The 16,609-nt window shown below is 43.5% G+C and overlaps 1 protein-coding gene across 2 annotated transcripts; it reads left to right on the top strand.

The window, feature by feature from the left end:
- Nucleotides 1-728: 728 nt before the first annotated feature.
- Nucleotides 729-14,084, top strand: PRR5L (proline rich 5 like). Of its 2 annotated transcripts, none has more exons than XM_053449598.1 (9): nucleotides 729-981; nucleotides 7,870-8,124; nucleotides 8,455-8,535; nucleotides 8,817-8,865; nucleotides 9,582-9,639; nucleotides 9,956-10,047; nucleotides 10,539-10,679; nucleotides 11,095-11,227; nucleotides 13,055-14,084. In XM_053449598.1, the coding sequence occupies exons 2-9, from the start codon at nucleotides 7,955-7,957 to the stop codon at nucleotides 13,429-13,431; spliced, it is 1,101 nt and encodes a 366-aa protein (XP_053305573.1). In that variant the 5' UTR covers nucleotides 729-981; nucleotides 7,870-7,954; the 3' UTR covers nucleotides 13,432-14,084. The 2 variants fall into 2 exon arrangements, with proteins under 2 accessions (XP_053305573.1, XP_053305574.1); XM_053449599.1 differs by lacking the exon at nucleotides 729-981 and adding an exon at nucleotides 4,894-5,125.
- Nucleotides 14,085-16,609: the final 2,525 nt, after the last annotated feature.

The raw sequence follows: 16,609 nt of genomic DNA, 5'->3' as shown, positions 1-16,609 counted from the left end.
ACAGGACAGAGGGTTTCAGCTCTGCGCCTCCTAAGCAGGGACCCCGGGGGGGGCTATGCAATTCCCAGGTTAATTTGTTTAGGGGCATCCCAGATCATAATCATCCTAGTCACCCAAAAAGATATACGCCTAGAGAACTACAACTCCCATAAACCCTATCCAGCCGAAACTACAGCAAGCAGTTGGACTATATTAATGGTTCCAGCAAACTAGAGAACTAGCAATCCATAGCAATCCACAGGATATCTTATCAGGTAATTCTATCGGACTGCTTTAAACTCAATTAACCAGCTCAGCCAGAATCCTCATAGAATAAAAGGAGTGTGTCTGCGGCTGGATGAGCATTGTGGGAGTTGCAGTCCCAAAGCAAAACATCTGAGTTATCATTTGCCTAAAGTAAGGAGCGAATAAGTCATCTCAGCTCCAGCAGATGAAAGGATTAAAGAAAAGTGATGGCCCAAGTGGTCTGATACCACCCACCCCCCCCCCCCGGTATGGTCCCTGCCCCAGCCACAGGGCAGGTACCAACAGCAATGGGGTGCCCGGCCAGGGCTGGGGTTGTATCTGTGTGATCTGACTCACAAAAGGTCACACAATGTAAACTTCCTGAGATAGCTGAGAGTGAATAGATGTGAGGCAGGGAATTAGTGCAGACAGATAGGGGGTGGGGAGAGCTTGGGGTGGGTGGAGAGCACAGGCAGGAGCTCTGCTCAGTGAGAGAAAGAAGCTGATGCAAAGTGCAGACCACCTCATCCTGCAGGGCTTGGGGGGGGTCTCAAGTCTACTACTGGCAGCATCCACTCACCCCACGAAAGGCTGGAGGTCAGAGTAAGTGGGCTACTAAACAGCAGCAGAAACTCACACTGCTGCTCAGCCTGATACCCCAGAGGGAGCTCATGAACAGCAGAGGCTCAGTCAACTCCTTTGGCACTCACATGGTTAAAGGATCCTGCATCGAAAGGGTTAACTCCAACAGCAAAGGTGTGTACGCAAGATTACTTTTGGATCTGGAAGGGTGGCCGACGTCATGATTTGTTTTGATGAAAGTATCGGTTTGTATCTGTTTGTTTACAAAATACAAAATGTAACAATTTGGAGGATTCTATAACTTAAATGTACGGCATTTGCTTGTTTTTTGGTCTTTTGCTAGAATGCTGACTTTGATGCAGGGAAATTTGGGGGGGTACAAAACAGCTTTGGGGGCTTCTGATTAGTAGTCATTTAACTTTTTTGTAGATAGTAAATTGTACTCACATGGAAACTAGAATGGATTATCCATGGCATTGTTTGCAAATATAGGACCGTGGGGGGGGGGGGCTACATCAAAGGGTTAATGTTGACTATAGCCCAGGCTAACTCCATAGAACTGTCATTTATTGATAAGATTGGGTAAAGATTGTTTGTAGAGGAGCTGCTCAGCACAATGGGACCTCATGTCCTTTGTACCACGCTACAGGCTATGTCAGCACTTCATAAGGAAAGTGATTGTGGGGTGTGAAAGTTCCATCAGTGCATTCTGTATACGGGTTTAGGGCTTTGTTGTCTGTTTTCAATGTATTGGAAATAGATATTTTATTTTTGTGTGTTTTCCAAGGTTTTTATTAAACTGGTAGAGGAACAGACTGAGTCACTGGGCTCAGCAACTTCCTACATACTGAATATCCATGCCAAAAATATGAAATCACCCAAAAAACAAATAATTCTCATTACATTATTCTAGTCCTTGGGAGCTGTTTAGAAAACAAGGCCAGGGAAATCATAATTACCAAATCCAACAGAAAAAGAATAAATGTGAGGACATTTCTAATGGAAACTAAAATGTTTAACTGGATTTGGGCTTCTACACAGAAATAGGACAATCTGGAGGTTTTTTTAGGTCACTCTATATGTCCATCTGTCCTGCTTTGCATGGTAGCATTTTATCTGTTTTGTGATGTCATGTTGACCTCAAATGGCATCATACTTATCTGATGACATCACTATATTTCTGTACCAGTAATGGCCGCAGTAAAATTCCTCTTTCTTGTTGTTTTTTTTGTTGTTGCTTTCATGTGTTTAGTAGACAGCTGTTGGTGTCACTTTTTCCAGAGCAATAAGACTGTAAGTTATGAACATTTGAGGGTTTCGCTCTTTGGAAAAAGTTGCGGTTTTACATTGATGATTCAAGCCAAATATTCTCAAAATATTTGAATAACATCAATATTTGAAGAGAAGTCTTCCGTACCGCTTAACGTCCACTTAACCAATCCTAATGCATTCTGCAAATAAAACTAAAAATACCGTTCTCCAGCGCCCTGATAATTATTATATGATGATTGCAAGCTTTTGGGAACAGTTGAGCAACTTCCACATCTAGACTTTTTTTTTTTCCACTTTGTCCAAACTGTTACCAAATATTTGTATTTCTGCATTTCTCTGTGTACTATGTCTCTAATTTTAGTAAAAAATCAGTTTCTCTGTGTGCTTTGGCATTGTTTCTTTGTTGGAGGATGGTTTTTAAGGTCAACCAACACTGACCCCAAACCTGATGCTTCCTATTTAGCTCTTTTTTTTTTTTCTGGTCTCTACCCCCCCCTGCTTAACACCCCCCCCCCCCCGGGGGGGCATGTAGGTTCTATTTTGTGATCTGGTAGATAAAATTGCAGCACTCTTTGTTAATATCAGTATAAAGTTCAAAGACGTGTCTGTTTACCCCAATTACACAATTTATTCAGTGTCGGAACGTCCGTTGGGCAAACCCTTCGGGAGAGCATGGCATGCGTTGTACTGCAACCCTGGCTCCTAAGGGGTTAACCGCCCCACTCCCAAAATAAACACACAGCCCTGGATCAATACAAGCAAAAAAATTAGGGAATTTCCTGAAATCACAAATAGGGTTTTAGGACTAATAATGAAATAGATTGTAACAGCGCTACGGTATCTGCTGGCGCTATAGATATAATTAAATGTTTTTATTTATGACATTCTATTTGTTTATAGATTCCGCAGCGCTGTTATTGGGGCGAGATAGTATTTATTAGGACCCGAGGTAGTTTGATTAACGTTTATTGCTGCAGCGATGCAGATGGATATCGGATTTGGCCGCGGGACGGCGTCAGGTCGCATCGGGGGTTATATAACGACGCGTGTTTTACCGCATACCTTTATAAATCGGACGAGGATTTTCAGTGCGGAATTTTTTTAAGCACTTCTTGAATAAGACCTTATAATGCCGCAAAAGAATGCTTGGGTCTTAATCCCCTGGAATTCCCGTTCCATCAATTCCAGGGAAAATTCCAGGAAAATGGACGTTAGCGCCTCGAGGAAGCCCCCATGTCCAAATATTTTGTGCCATTACCCCCCCTTTTTGTTTCTTGCCTTTCTTGCCCCGTTCTGCACATGGTGTGGGGTATTATGATAACTTCTGTGCTGCCGCTCGTGCTTTGGGTTCCCGGGGGAGAACGAAATGCATTAAACATAGAAGTAGTTTGCCCCATACATGAGCTTGGATCTTGCCCCATACACGGGCTTGGATCGGGTCGTAGGATTTATAAATGCCCCCCGCTGGGTATTTCTTTGAGAAGCGGCATAAGGTGTCCTGCCCCAACCCGCCGCGAAAGCCCCTGTAATCAGCTGCAGGCGGCCCGCTGTCTCCGTCTCGTAGGTAATTAGCCGTCTGATATCAAACCTCTGCGGTTTTATTTGGCTGGAAAAGGGTTTTATTGTCGTTTTGGGTCACGTGGCGGTGAAATGGATGGCACCTCAATTAAAAATTCTATGGTTTTTTTTGTGTGATTTCACTCCGTTCCTCTGCTGTTGGGACAGAGCGCGGAGCGCGGACTCGACGCAGCGGAATCTGCCGGACCGAATGCTATTACGCGCCTCGTCCTATTCGCCATCCATGAATCCTATAAGTGGATCTGTTGTAAGTGATGCCCCCCCCCTAAAATCTTGCTAAAGCCTTGGCCCTAGAGCTTACAATCTAATTTTAGTTAACTTCTGCTGAGGTTCTTGATTTGGCTTAAAAGAGAACCATTGCAAAAAGGCTGCCTGAACCAATCGGCAACTAGAAATAGCTGATTACGGGGAGGAATAATCAGGCAAATCCTGCGAACCGGAAAATACGTCGGCCGGCCCTATGGTATGCGTGGGTACAGCTCAACCGGTCTGACCATGTGCCCAGCGCATTATACAGTAAATGCCCTTCGGCGACCTCCAGATCTATGCGGTTCTCCGTTCTATTGTATTGAGATCCCCGGCTGGTGTTAATCGTTAACTTCATATAAAAGCTAATCGATAACTCTGATTCTTTTTTTAGAAGGTGTAATAAGTTTTATATCCAATCTCGTTACATGATGATGATGATGATGATGAATAACTCACAAGTTCCCTGACTGTCCTTTTATTGTCCGGGAGAAAAGTCACATTTCATGCACATGACAGCTGCGTGGTCCCTTTAAATGTCCGTGGCGTCTCCCCCCCCCTATGCATTTGCCCCTCCCCCGGCTATTCTTGATATATTTCCCAGCAGTCGGCCCCAGCGCTTGCATGGGAAGCGCTCCTATAGATTCCAATGGCAGCACTTTCTTGCCGCTGGTTGGCTGCTCAAGCAGCCAATCAGGGGAAAGAATCATCAGTCCATGGAGGAGGACACCTGCAGCCACAGAGCTGCAGCTTCTGACTCAGGTTAATGTCTTATTTTATTATTATTGATTTATTATTATGACTCACGGAGGGTTAGGGGTTAATCAGTAGCGCGTTCTTCATCAGTGGGGCTGCCAGAGACATTAAACTGTCCCTTTAATAATGTCAGAGATCTTTGCGCATAATCAGTTTTGTTTCCATAACTCAACCTTTTTTTTTTAATTATTAACTTTTTATGAATTTTCATTTACATTGAATTTCCCAGGGGGGGAGGGGGGGGTTTATATTTAACAAGTTATAAAATGGTAGCGCCTCCGGATTGTAAAGTAATCTGACTCAGCCGAGCAACGCAGCGGCTCAAACTGAATGCCCCCCCCATCCCTACTACACCCATCATGGGATAAATATCTCACAAACAGAGAAAAAGAAAAAAAAAACAAATAGGAATAAAAGAATGACGAAGAAAAGAGAGAAGAAACGAGAAGAGAAGGAAAGATAAAAGGTAAAGAAGATAAGGAAGGAAAGTAACGAGGAGAAATAAGATCCCCGATGACAGCATCATCAAAATCACCCAATTCTTATGCGTTTGTGTTAATATAATTTATTGTATTGTACAGCGCCACAGAATATGATGGCGCTATATAACTGGTAAACGGGAAATAGCAGGTAGTACAGCAATGAAACTTACAGAAACAAGAGGTGAGGAGGGCCTTGCTCAAAGAGCTTACAATCTAGGAGGAGTTGGCGATACGGCATAAGTTTGTAAGAAGCGGGTGTTGAGGGACTTTTTGGGGGGCCGAAGGGGGGCATTCCGGAGTCTAAACATTGCCCTGTAAAATAGCTTAAAATTTCTCGTTTAGAATGTATAATTCTGTGAATTTTTTAAGCGCTGTATGGTGGTTTTAGGACCGGAATTGGACGCCACTGACATCGGCCGTCTGATGCGTAAAGCTGCTGTCCCACCTACTCTGCTGGATTTCACACTTTTGTAACTAATGAAGTTTGAGAAACTCTTTTTCCAGGTTCTGAATGCTTTTCCCAGAAATAATCCTTTAATTGTGTAAAATGTGGTCTTATCGATAATTAATGCCAGGAACAATGAAATGTAATTTAAAAGCAGCCGCTGAAGTTGTTGCCGTTGAAACTGAGAAGGGTTTTCGCTGTTATTTCTACGTCCGATCTCCGGAAAAGGAAAGAATAAAACGACAAATCTATTAAAGGTTTACTTGCTTAGCGTTATGTAGAGTGCAACGGCTTTAAATGGTTAAATCTTTCCCACATCTTTTAGACGTAAAGCTTAATCTCTTCTATTTAAACGTTTTTTCAGTTCAATGTTACCTCCATCTGGCCCCAGGGGCCTTAAATGGACAGCCGTGCTAAAAAAGGCAGCAGTAAAAGGGTTAATGGCAGCCACACCATGGCCCTGCGGCTTACGTGGGAACAAAGGTCATTTTTTTTGACTTCCCCCGAAAAAATAACAGTAGAAATGTCCCTGTAAACGGCTTTTATGACCCAGAAACTGCGCTTCCATAACCAGCACGGGGTTAACCCTTCGTAAAAGATTTACCTATATACCTGTCCAGGGGCGTAACTAAGAACCACAAGGCCCCGGGGCCCCCAAACTTCAACAGCTGGTCTGTGCCATCATTGACCCCAAACAACTTGTCTGTGCCTTCTTTGCCCCCCCCTTCCAACATACAACATATTTAAGCACACACAAACTACACACACACTCATACTCACTAACACACACACTCCATCTCACCCCACATGCTCACAAATACCTATACATACACACATGCTCTCACACTCACACACACGTACACATCCATACATACATGTACAGAGACACATATACATACATCCCTCCTCCCTGCCGCCCCCGATGAACTCCCACCGCTACTGCAGCTTTCTCCTCGGGGTTATATTACTGTATACAGCGCTGGGGGTTATATTACTGTATACAGCGCTGGGGGTTATATTACTGTATACAGCGCTGGGGGGTTATTAGTTACTGTATACAGCGCTGGGGGTTATTACTGTATACAGCGCTGGGGGTTATATTACTGTATACAGCGCTGGGGGTTATTACTGTATACAGCGCTGGGGGGGTTATTAGTTACTGTATACAGCGCTGGGGGTTATATTACTGTATACAGTGCTGGGGGGGTTATTAGTTACTGTATACAGCGCTGGGGGTTATATTACTGTATACAGCGCTGGGGGTTATATTACTGTATACAGCGCTGGGGGTTATATTACTGTATACAGCGCTGGGGGGTTATTAGTTACTGTATACAGCGATGGGGGTTATATTACTGTATACAGCGATGGGGGTTATATTACTGTATACAGCGCTGGGGGTTATTACTGTATACAGCGCTGGGGGTTATATTACTGTATACAGCGCTGGGGGTTATATTACTGTATACAGCGCTGGGGGTTATATTACTGTATACAGCGCTGGGGGTTATATTACTGTATACAGCGCTGGGGGGGTTATTAGTTACTGTATACAGCGCTGGGGGTTATATTACTGTATACAGCGCTGGGGGTTATTACTGTATACAGCGCTGGGGGTTATATTACTGTATACAGCGCTGGGGGTTATATTACTGTATACAGCGCTGGGGGGGTTATTAGTTACTGTATACAGCGCTGGGGGGTTATTAGTTACTGTATACAGCGCTGGGGGGTTATTACTGTATACAGCGCTGGGGGTTATATTACTGTATACAGCGCTGGGGGTTATATTACTGTATACAGCACTGGGGGGTTATTAGTTACTGTATACAGCGCTGGGGGTTATTACTGTATACAGCACTGGGGGGTTATTACTGTATACACCGCTGGGGGGTTATTACTGTATACAGCGCTGGGGGGTTATTACTGTATACAGCGCTGGGGGTTATATTACTGTATACAGCGCTGGGGGGTTATTAGTTACTGTATACAGCGCTGGGGGGTTATTACTGTATACAGCGCTGGGGGTTATATTACTGTATACAGCGCTGGGGGGTTATTACTGTATACAGCACTGGGGGGTTATTACTGTATACAGCGCTGGGGGGTTATTACTGTATACAGCACTGGGGTTATTACTGTATACAGCGCTGGGGGTTATATTACTGTATACAGCGCTGGGGGTTATATTACTGTATACAGCGCTGGGGGTTATTACTGTATACAGCACTGGGGGTTATGCTGTTCTTCCTCTGTTTTTTAATGTTTTTTGTTCGTCCACAGTTTTCTTGGCGCTCGTTCCTCCAGCGCCGCTCTCACGTCGTCCTCGTCAGGCGGTACAGCACCGGCCCCGGGGCCCGCTCTCCGTATGACCGGAAGTCAGACCTTTATGCCGTACATTGCCGTCCAGTTCAATAAGATGGGTTCGTTTCGTCGCCCCAGGCCGCGGTTTATGAGCTCGCCGGCTCTCAGCGACTTACCGCGGTTTTACGCCAACAGACAGACGGCGCAGCTGAACTCCAGCACCGTGTGGAACAGGTAACCGCCGGCGACGACGCGCTCGCAGACGATACTCCCGGAATGACGTTTTTATATTTGTGATATAATTACACAAAGCGCTAATAACACAGTGACAGGATTTGATGTCAGCTGGTAGAAACCGGCAAAAACGGGCAGTTGCCATGGTGATGCGGAACAGTTTGGCTAGTGCCAATTACCGTCTGGCTCATCTGCCTTACTAGATGAATGATGTCATAATATAAAAACTTCCCTTAAAGCCACGCCCAGTCCACGGGTATGATGTAGACGGGTGATGCGGATATGTCTCTGCGCCCGTTGTTCCACGTAACGTTGTTCTTCCCTCCTCAGCGTGCAGACCGCCGTTATAAATGTCTTCAAGGGAGGAGGACTCCAGGCCAACGAGCTTTACTCGCTGAACGAGAGTGTGAGGTAGGGTATAACGGCCGCATTCGAGACACCCCCCCGGGATCATATGCGATAAAGTGTGGCTAACGGCTGGAGAACCCCCCAATTGTGTAACTTCACTATCTAGTGTATATGTTAGTGTATAGAGCGGTGGGACCTTAGGTAGGGCGCTGCTGCGGCAACCGCGGGTAATGACCAATCGCTCGCCATTTTAGTCGCCGTGTGACCCAGGCAAAGGCAAATGACCCCGAATAGAAACGAGGCAGAACTGTTCTCCAAAACTCATCCTCCTGCTTCTATTCCAGACACTTATTGAAAAGCGAACTCGGATCCTTCATCACGGATTATTTTCAGGTGAATAATAAAAAAAAAAAAAAAAAAAAAGCGTTTTCTTTTCTCGTAATTACAGAATTTCCTGCTGACATTTGTAAGACGTTGTCGTCGGCCCACACGTTTGCAGCTAAGAATCACTGAAACCGTTACTGGTCGCCGTCTCCGATGGAAAGCCCCATTTATTTAGCAAAGGCCGCCAATAAAGTTCTGTTTCGCGTTTTGGATTCTTCCGCATTTAATAAGATCTTTGCTGTTTAAAAAATGGAAATGTCCAGAGCCACGACGAGCCGTCCCTAATATTAATAATAATAATTGCTAATGAAATAATAAAAATGCTTCCCCTTTAAAATGTTCAGCACACCGCAATTCGTTTTTTTTTTTTTTTGCGATTGTCTACATTTCCTGTTTTTTTAAGACGTTGGCCTGATACGTACCGCGCCGACAAAACATCTGAAGCGAAACAATTAGCTTAAGGTTGCCGGGGTTCGCTAAGAAGGCTTCTCGGTTATTAGTACTTCCATTAGGTTCTATTATTATATTTATCGAGCGGCAACAATTTCCGCAGCGCTTCTCACGGTCCGTACGTTCGTAGGGCCCGAGAGAACCGGAACCGGCGGGCTGAGACGAACCGACACGTTAGGTGAAGAGGGCCGTGCTTGCAAGCTTGCGGTCTAGAGGTGTAGATCCCTGCTGAAGGGGGTAACGCTGCGAAACGTAATGGTTCCTTGTATTTGCAGAACCAGCTGCTTTCGAAAGGTCTGGTGCTAATGGAAGAAAAAGTGAAGCTGTATGAAGGTGAGATGTTAGATTGCCGATGGCGGGGGGGGGGGGGTTGGTGCTGTTCTGTTTTGACCAGGAGATGATTGAGAACTTTCTCCTGGCCAAGTGGTCCAGTAGCCTCTTCAGTCCCAACAGCCGTAGTATGGGTGGAATTACAATCTGTCACTTTAGACAATGCGGGCACCAATATTTTAGAAGTTCTGTGAGTGGCGTTGGGGTTCATTTGCCAAATTTGTACCCAACGCGTAATTCAGGGTGACGGGCTGCCCAAACTTGCCTAGAAGCCCCTTGAATACCCCTATGGATCCTGATATTGCCTTTTTGTATTTAGGTGAAAATCGCGTTGCGATTATATCCGAACTATGGGATCATTTCTTCACCGAGATCCTGCCTACACTCCAGGCCATCTTTTACCCGGTCCAGGTGAGTGACTTATTTTATACCCCAGACATTTAATCCACAGACATCAGCCACAAGCCCGTAAAATTGCCCTCTTTATTCCTTTAGTTGCGCAGAGATCCAGGTTATTAATTAACGTTTAATCATATTTCCTACTTGTGTTTAATGGCAGCTTAAATCCCCTTGCGAATTAATGATTAGCAGCTGCAGTAAATAGTAGCTGTTTCCCTGGCAGAGGTGCTTAAGCTTTAAACACCGAGGAACGCAGGGAAATGAAATTAAGATGTAAGTGTCGGCGGGAAGGCATTTAGCACCTAGGAGTAACATGCATAATGTAACTCGCGCTCGCTCAGCCGGGAGCCAACCCCGAAGAGGGAGCCGTCTCGAACCGGCTCAACCAGCCATGAGCAACAATATATATATAATATCCTACATGTAATAATGTTGCAAGTCAGGTTCTAAGTCCTAAATGGTAAATACCCCCTAGGAAACGTGTCTGCACTATGCGTTTTTAGGGCCAGGAGCTCACTATCCGTCAGATCGCCCTGCTTGGGTTCAGGGACTCTGTCCTTTTAAAAGTGGACCTGGAAAAGACTCTGGCGACGATGCAGTCTCAGGCGCCACCATCCTTCCTCCAGATGCTATTAGTGCTTCAGGTAAGAAAACTATTCGCAAATAAACTTAAATTCCCAGTTCTCGTCTTGCCATAAAAACCACAAAGGAGACGTTTTCCATAAACTCATCTGCTTGGGAAGATACAGAGGGACATCACTGGTCCCATCTGCCAAATGTTGCCTCAAGTAGATGTTTGTGATCATTTTCTATTTAATACCCAACAGCGATGAAGTCCTGTGCCCACTTGGGGTATTTTAGTTGCCCCATTCTGTATTTTTATACAGAGGAGCCTCCATGGTTTATGTCCTCTTGAAGCATTTTTATTTCCCACGCCTTTCTTCTTTCTTCATTCAAAGGGGTTTCCAGAAAATATTTGGGGCTCCTTAGTCATCGAAGGACCTGATGTTACACAAGGGGGTATTTTGTGAATGCTTACAATTTTTAATTTTTTGGCAGGGGGTTCATGAATCCAATGGTCCTAGCGAAGAGTATCTAAAGTTGGAGGAATTGGTGAAAATGGTGGTGTCCCCATACCTGGCAGCGTACGGAGACAGGCCCTACGCCAATGGCGGCGGTTCTTATTTCATTGGTAAGATCTATACTGTTGTGTTACCAAACTTTGGTTGACTCCATCTCCATGAGGTATAGTTTTAAAAACATATCACGATCTAATTTTTATGCGGTGAGAGCAATAAGATGAATTCTTACTCTCGTTGGATCAAAATAGGACAATGCATTGTTATAGTGTCCTGTTCTGCTAATGTTCTTGATGCCCGCATACATTTGGATCAGAGCCATTGACCCTTTGGCAACAACGTTAAGTAAGCCCATTAAATTTAGCCGGTGGTATTAATTAGTAACAAACGATTAGTGCACTTAATGGCGGAGTCATAGTTTCCATTGCTTAAACAGGCAAAGGGGGCACAGAATAGGCGTGTGGGAAAAAAGACAAGCGGTCAGGCGGTGACACTTTGTGTGTTCAGCTGTCAGAAGCCTTCGGTGGACGTTATTTCGGTATTTTCGCATCTTGAGTTTCTCGCGGAGTTAATGTTTAAACAGCTCGCACATTACCCAAGGTGTTAGAAAGTAATAAAACAACATGGGATTTGGGGAATTGGAGGTCGTTTTCCGCGGTTTGTGTTTTTATAGGAGAGAATGAAGTTGGATTCTTTGCTCATATGGTTCTACTCGGTTGTTTCGATGTTTTCTATTTACATAGCATTTTGTAGGTTATCACCTATTTATTTGTAAATTTTATAATTCGGATTTAATATTTTGGGAAACGGCTCATAATCTTTGATAAGAAGACTATTGTAAAATTCAGTAGCATTACTTCTTCATTAGGATCTCCTTATGCTTCCCTTTTACTACATTGATTTGGAGGCTAAGATTTATTCCGATCCTAACTTTTCTCAAACTAAAAAGCGTCATTTCATGTATCACTTGGGTCTTGTGAGGCAGTCACGTGGTTTTACTCGATGTTCTCCTGGAATCTCCCCCAAAGCCCCCCCCCCCGATATGTAGACAAGTCGCCCGTAGGCTGGAATCTAAGTTGAAAAGTTCATTTCTTCAGAATCTTAAGTGTCCTTCGCAAGTCCAGACTCATCTCCCGAGTGTCTTCTAATTAGTCCCTGATTCCTGCAAAGTCCTGTTCACAAGGTGGCCACCAATCGGCCCCCAGCCCACCAAACTACTCTGTAGATGTTTAAGTAAAAGAAGACATGAAACAAGAGCCCAAAGGTGTCGCTTACCCGCCCTTACATGGACAATGTTATTTTAAAGACATCCTAGGGTTACGGCTTTGGGTTAACCCTTCGTCCCCACTACTTGGGTTGGGTGAGTATTTGATCTAGAAGTGTCCTTTCAAAAGTCTTGTAAACGTAGCGTCTGGGTATGAAAATCAGGTTGGAGGCTGGAAAGTGGTAATGGAAGCGGCGATCCACCAAAAAACCATCATGAGCTTCACAGCCTACTGCCTGCTTGAATTCGATACATTCTATGCATTCGAAGACTTTGTCAAGTACTGACCTGCAGGGCTTTGGACAGATCTCCCCTCTCCCATCAGCTTCATCCGCTTATCTATACGCAGTATCCACAGGCAGGTTCCAGATAACCCCCTAGTTTATTTTGTGAATATATGCAGTAAGCTAAATGTGTAATTAGGGAAGCCTAACCATTCTTCATAATGCCTGGAGAACCCCCAGGTAAAATAAAGTAACAGAAAGGGAAAAAAATGTCTACATTGAAAAATAGATTATTTTATATGATAAATATGATAAACATAATAAAATCTCTATTTTACCTTAAATTGTTTTTTACTACCTTATTGTTTCATGGTTCTTCACAATTGTATGTATCCAGAAATGTAACCAGAAAAACATCCTCCCTCTTAATACGTTTGCCTTTCTTTCTGCAGAACATCGATTCACCAGATGTCACCCCAGGAACGATTCTTTACCCTATTCATCCCACCCCGTCACCTCCCTCGCCGCCGAGCGCTCCCTTTCACCCCTCACCGAGCAGGAAGGCGAGACTTACCTGGAGAAATGCGGCAGCATCCGACGCCACACCGTGGCGAACGCCCATAGCGACATCCAGCTCCTCGCCATGGCCTCCATGATGCATGCAGGCAGGTCTGAGGAGTCTGAACTTGGGGAGCAATGTCTCATACTCCAGCCAGGATTCAGCCAACGCCAGTGTAACAGCGAACCCAACATCGCGGACGGTCCTGGCGAGCTGCTTACGGCTGCCTTACAGGAGGACGCGGAACAGAACTGCATGTCTTCCAGCTGACGGTACAACCATAGAGCAGGACCCAGCGCCGAACCCTTCTCAGCACGGCCTCCGAAATATAGACGCTGTTGGGCTCGCAAATTTAGGCACAAGGAAGATATTAAATGCATTACGGACAGAGCACATGGCAGTAGTACCATTTCTGGTCCAATGGCACCAGCAGCTTTCAACCTTCTAAATGGATGGACTATCAAGCGACGTTGGTGGCACCAACTGGTGGACGAAGGACACAACGCGACTTATACACGCAACTGAATGCTGTAGGCTCATTTTGCACTAAATGCTACACGTCTTAAAAAAAAGGTTATTTTCCTTGTGAGATGAACATTCTCTGATTTTGAAATCTAATATTTTTCTTTACTGGAAGAAACAAAAAAAAAACTCCATAAGAACTCTTTAAAATATGGTACAAATAATTGTTGTTTTGCATCCCGGGAAAATTCTGAAGTGTCTGCCGTCGGAATGATTTACAGCTGCCGCAGTTGCAATAATACGCATAATGCTCAAAACAGAATATATATATTTTGTACAGAAAACTTGAAAACGATTCTTTTAATATTTAGGCAGAAAGTGTACGGCTGTATGATTAACCTGTGATTAGAATGATCGGAGTGAAATGGAAAATGAATGAATTAAAAACGTATTTATTTAAAGACTGGTGGAGACTATTTGTCAAAAGAGGTTATTAAAGCAACAATGCAGCAAAACCTAATCAGAAACAAACATTCTTTAGTTTTCTGATATAGTTTCTTGTCATGTGTGCCTCAATGCATATGATAGCTGCAGAATACCCCCCCAAATGACTTTGCCCCTTCCCACCCCCAGTATTCGGCCGCACATCTCCCCCCTCAGCCTGTTTAGATCCCAGTACGCATGCGTAAATGTCTTCTCATTCATTTCATTCATGCACATACTCTCCAGCCACTGATTGACAGCTTCAAGCAGCCTATCAGTGGCAAGAAATGTTGGTAGGAAGAAGGAACATCTTGCAGCACAGCTTGTTTTGGAAGAATAGGCATTAAAGGACATAAAGAGGGTTAGGGTTACTCTCAGAGTACTTTAATATATATATATATATATAAAGAGTGCCGGGGACATTAAACTGTCTCTTTAATGGATATCGGTTACCAAAGCTGGGAGGGTTGGTGAATAAGCTAAAGCTCTTTAAAGTTTAACTCTGTTCAATCTTGCTTCAGTCAAAGGGGTTTTTAAAGCAGGACATGTTTTACCCTTATAGGCATCTTGACTCTATTGTAAAGTTTTTAGCCCCCCCAACCCTTATTTTAGACCACATTCCCCATATGATAGAAGGAAAGGTGGTTTATGTTCTGCTGGGAAAATAATATATCCCAGCATGTGATTTACCTCCCTTTTTTCTTATTTTCTACTTATTTAACTTTTATTTCTCAAAATTGTCTTGTTTTTTATTGTGCGGAAAAACCTAAAATAGGAAGTTTCGATAAATGCCTCTAACATAATCCGATTCACAGCAGGTATGGTCAAATCTGTCTTGAAATTACTAATTTATCAAACGCTTCCATATGATGCGTTAGACTTTGACACTTACATGTAATTTATTTTTTTATTAATTATGTCGGGTGTTTTTTTTTTTTTATTAAGAGATAAAAAGCCAGGACTGAGTGGAAATTCCAGTTTAATGTTACATCGATTCATTTTTTAAGCTGCATGGAGTGATGTAATAATTTTTTTCTGTTAACTTACTGTAACTCTACACGGGGAATCTAAACAATTCTTATTTTAGTATCTTATAAACTTCAGACAAGGCTTTTAAGTTTTCAGCATCTCGGTTAAGCCTCTCCCTTTGTGGATTCTACGCCGTTTGATTTTGGGCAAGACCTTAATAATAACGTGTGTTTGGGTTCCTTTCTTTTAATTAGGACTGTCTGACGAAATCTAAAGATCGATTCTATATGGAAGAAGCACCAAACGCTTCTTTTGATCTTCAAGAAAAAAATAGCTCTTTATTTATTGCAAAATAATTTAGTTTAAAAGGGAAGCTTTATGAGAATATTTACATGTTTCGGTTCAAAAAACCTATTGTGTAAGACCATCTGATCTCTTGCTACACGTCGGAATTCTGAACAGCGGCATGCAAATGGTGGCGCTTTCTTTGCCTCTATTTAAATAAAAATAATGGTATATTCAAATTTATGAAAGGGGGTTTTCGCATCATTTTAAGTCTTAAACATTAAAGAGACAGAGTTCTTGAGGGTAAAAGTCCAAGACTCCCTCTAGATTGTAAGCTCCTTTGAGCAGGGCCCTCCTCACCTGTTCTGTAAGTGAATTTGTTATATACCTCTTGTTATGTCCTGTCTACCCATTGTACAGCGCTACGGAATACGACTGCGTGATATAAAACAATAATATTTCTTGGATACGAAGTCTTAGAATATTAGATATCGGGTGCACAGGACTGTGAAAGTAACAAAGACAGAACGGCAGATCCGATCGATTCGGCCCCTCTAGTCATAGATATATCATACTATATAGACTCAAACCTTCATCTCCTACAAAGGGTTAATTGCCCCAGTCTTGCCTCATTGTTTTTGAGGAGTAACACAGAAGCAGTCCGGCGATGCCCAGGATTTGACGCACACAGATTTTATTTTTTAATAATCTATGCGTTGAAGGATTACCGAAGCGAACGCACGAAGTACATTTAAAAACCTCCGAAGAACGTGACAGCTGGAAACCCAAGCGCCGCCTCGACTCCTAAATAATTTTATCTTCGGTCTGTGTTTGTTGGAGATAATCCATCTCGCTGACAGCACAGCGTAGAACTCTAAGGACCCCAAACCTCATCATTACGATATACCCACCACAGTGAAGATTTAAACGCTCCGATCATCACAGGAAAATTTGCCCAAAACAACTAAACCTGTTATTTTCTTTTGTCTTCACTTCTGTATTTTTCTCGAAACAATGTTACTTGTTTTCTCTTTCGGTTCGTTTTAGAAACCAAAGCATAGCAGGTTGCTTTATTCGCTCTACGAAGCCTTAGGTCCTCTGCTTGTTCATCGAAGCTCATGGGCACTAAAGGTCTGAATCGAGTTGAGGACCACGTGGTAATCTCTAGCTGGGTTGATGTAATTCAACTCAACCTGGTTGTCCTTCAGCCCGTCGAGACCAACTAACCAGCTTTTGTGGGTGCATGCTA

Source organism: Spea bombifrons, chromosome 10, assembly GCF_027358695.1.
Source record: "Spea bombifrons isolate aSpeBom1 chromosome 10, aSpeBom1.2.pri, whole genome shotgun sequence".
Taxonomy (NCBI): domain Eukaryota; kingdom Metazoa; phylum Chordata; class Amphibia; order Anura; family Pelobatidae; genus Spea; species Spea bombifrons.
The sequence above is the reverse complement of the archived record's forward strand: the minus strand, read 5'-3'. Positions and strand labels throughout refer to the sequence as shown.